The sequence below is a fragment of the Gaeumannomyces tritici genome (assembly GCF_000145635.1).
Source record: "Gaeumannomyces tritici R3-111a-1 unplaced genomic scaffold supercont2.250, whole genome shotgun sequence".
Taxonomy (NCBI): domain Eukaryota; kingdom Fungi; phylum Ascomycota; class Sordariomycetes; order Magnaporthales; family Magnaporthaceae; genus Gaeumannomyces; species Gaeumannomyces tritici.
Genome location: NW_008804794.1, coordinates 1 through 2,693, shown reverse-complemented (window position 1 = coordinate 2,693; position 2,693 = coordinate 1). Strand labels below are relative to the sequence as shown.

At 62.0% G+C, this 2,693-nt stretch overlaps 1 protein-coding gene across 1 annotated transcript; it reads left to right on the top strand.

Annotated features, from left to right (window-relative positions):
• Positions 1 to 1,004: 1,004 nt before the first annotated feature.
• On the top strand, positions 1,005 to 2,479 carry GGTG_14319 (hypothetical protein; the record flags this gene model as incomplete). The annotated part of the gene is made up of 4 exons (XM_009232246.1): positions 1,005 to 1,249; positions 1,374 to 1,840; positions 1,934 to 2,426; positions 2,473 to 2,479. The coding sequence occupies 4 exons, from the start codon at positions 1,005 to 1,007 to the stop codon at positions 2,477 to 2,479; spliced, it is 1,212 nt and encodes a 403-aa protein (XP_009230510.1).
• Between the last annotated feature and the right edge of the window lie 214 nt (positions 2,480 to 2,693).

Genomic DNA, 2,693 nt, shown 5'->3' with positions numbered 1-2,693 from the left:
GCCGGGAAGGGCCGACAGGCCGCGCAGCTGGGCCGTGCTGCCCGTCTGCAGGAGCTGCCAGGCCGGCAGGGCGGCGGCGGTGGCGGCGGCGGCGGCGCGGGCGAGGAGGCTGGCGGCGGCGAGGAACGACCACGCGCTTGGGGAGGGCCTGGACGTGGCCATTTTTTAGGGGGTGTTTTGGAGAAAGACACCTTCTCGTGCTGGGACTTTGGAGGCGGGAAATCCAGGACCCAGAGGGATGGATGGATGAGCAGTCTTGATATCCCCCGTCGCTATCACGGCTCCCCGCTTCCCCCGTCTAGGTAGCTCCTCACCTTCCCATTTCGGCTAATGTAGAGCCTATCTGGTGACAGTGAGAAGGGAGCGTCCGAACCGCCGCCATGTGTCCATTGCCGAGTCGGCGTCAAAATGAGGAGCAAATTGAGGATTTATCTGATATGAACATGAATGTAGACTCTTGGGCAATATTGAATCACAATGTCGCATTTCAGCCCCAGCCAGTTCTGGTCAATTTGGAAATGATGACGCCAGCGGCAATTGGGCAATCTTGCAAGCCACCACAAGGCCCTGTCCAACCCCTAGTCTCGACCATTCCAGCGACTGAGAGCGCTCCATGTCCGCCACCAACCCACTTTAGGCCAGGCAGTGAGTGCTGTGGCGTGGCACCGTAGGCTGCACAGACGTGCTGCGACCTGGGCAGCGAGACGACTCGGGCTGCTCTCGACACGAGTGAGATAGCCATAGTAAATTGCCCTTTAGTATTCAATCGAGATATGTTTTGATCTTGGTTCTTTTCTGCTTCACTTCTCGCGCATGTCAGGTATCCCTTGCCGCCATATCCCTTTACTGTTCCAGCGATGGCATGATTAGTGGCCTCATCTCCCATTTTGTCCTCGGGTTTTGACTGTTGCGGCAGGCTAGGTAGACAACTCGCTCTTTGGACTCGCTCTTTGGACTCGCCAGACTGCTTCGCTTCTCAGTTATAGCCTGGTTCGTCTCCCAAAATGCACGCCAAACATGGCTCGGCCTGGGCAGACGAGCCGCGGCCGGCCCTGGTCCTGCAGATCCTCGCCGTCAACTTTGGCCTCCCGATTTTGTACCTCGCGGTTCCTCACGCCGCACGGCCGTGGCTCTACCGCGCGCGTCTGCTGGTCGCGGGTGCCGTGGCCTTGCTCAACGTGGTCATGGCTCGCCGCACGGCGCCCCAGAATCTCGCTGTCGCCTACGCCGTAGGTCTTGTCGCCTCGTGGTGCGTCTCTGTCGGCTCCCATGCTACGTACCTAGGTACCTGCCCAGTTAGGGGATATATGAATGGTTCAAATTGCTGACGTTGGTGAGTGGTGGTGGTTTCTGCCGGGCCTTGGCAAGCTCAGGGGCACCATCTGGGTCTTTGCCGCCCTCGTGTTTTTGCGGCCCCAGTTTGATGCCGAAAGGGTCGAGAGGCGACTGAGGCCACCGCGGCCCTCGTCTTCCTCGTCTTCCCCCATCTCAGCCAGACGCGTCTCGAGCGGCATCATGGTGGCCCCGCCACCCGCTGACCTGGCCTCGTCTCCTGTCGCGTGCTCGACGGCCCTGGCCTCGTTCTCGACAGCCATGTCCGTGACCAACGGCCACGCTTCCAACGGCCATGCCTTGAATGGCCACGCTGCTGCCAACGGCCCGAGCCCCGTGCTCAAGTCCCGGCGCCGCAAGTCTGTGCGCTTCGTGGTGCCCCCGGATGACGATGTTGCCCGCGCCCTTGTTGAGTACGATTACTTTTGGCAGGCTTTCCCGGCAGATGCCCCTTTCGTGACACGCCTGGGCTGGGCCTTTGACTACTACATGGCCTGGAGAGGCACGGGTGAGTTTTCTCCCTCCCTCCCTTGACGGCCTGAAGGCCCTGCATCCGCTCGTGGTATAACCAGCCCGCATGCTCACGCCTCTTTTACACCAGGCTGGAACTGGGCCATATCTTGCCTCCCGAAATTCGACCGTCCTGCTGAGCCCCTTTCTGGGGAGCTGGTCAAGCTCGACTCCATCCCTCTAGTTTCGCATGCAGGGCATTGGCGCCACGCTAAAAACGACGAGTTCTTCCGGGCTCGTCTCTGCAACATCGCCATAGCCTACTTGGTCCTGGACTTCTGCGCCGTCTTTATGACCAAAGACGGGTATTTCAACACGGGCCTCCACGACTCGCCACCGCCCCTATATCTGTCCTCCATGTTTCCGGCCCTCCCACCATCGGTCCTCTACATTTACCGAATGATCCTGGGGTTTCTCGGCATGCTGTCCGCACTCACTGCTGTGTTTTCAGCCGACCAGCTTCTCCGTCGGCGGCTGGCCCGCGCCTTTGCCGGCGGCGTCAGCAGCGACCTGTGGCAGTACCCGGACAACTTCGGCTCCTTCGACCAGCTGCTCGACCACGGCCTCGCCGGCTTCTGGGGCCGGTACTGGCACCAGAGCTTCAGGGTCGGCTACACGGCCCCGTCCAAGTGGCTGATCCGCCGCGGCTGGCTGCCGGCCCGGCGCTCGTCCGCCGCGACGGGGCTCGCGGCCTCGGCGTGCGCCTTCCTCCTCTCGGGCGCCATGCACGCCTCGGGCAGCGCCACCATGCTGCGGCACACGCGGCCCTGGATGGCCTTTGCCTTCTTCGCCCTGGCCTGGGTCGGCGTCCTGCTGCAGCTCGCCCTCTGCGCGCTGCTCCGCCGCCTGCG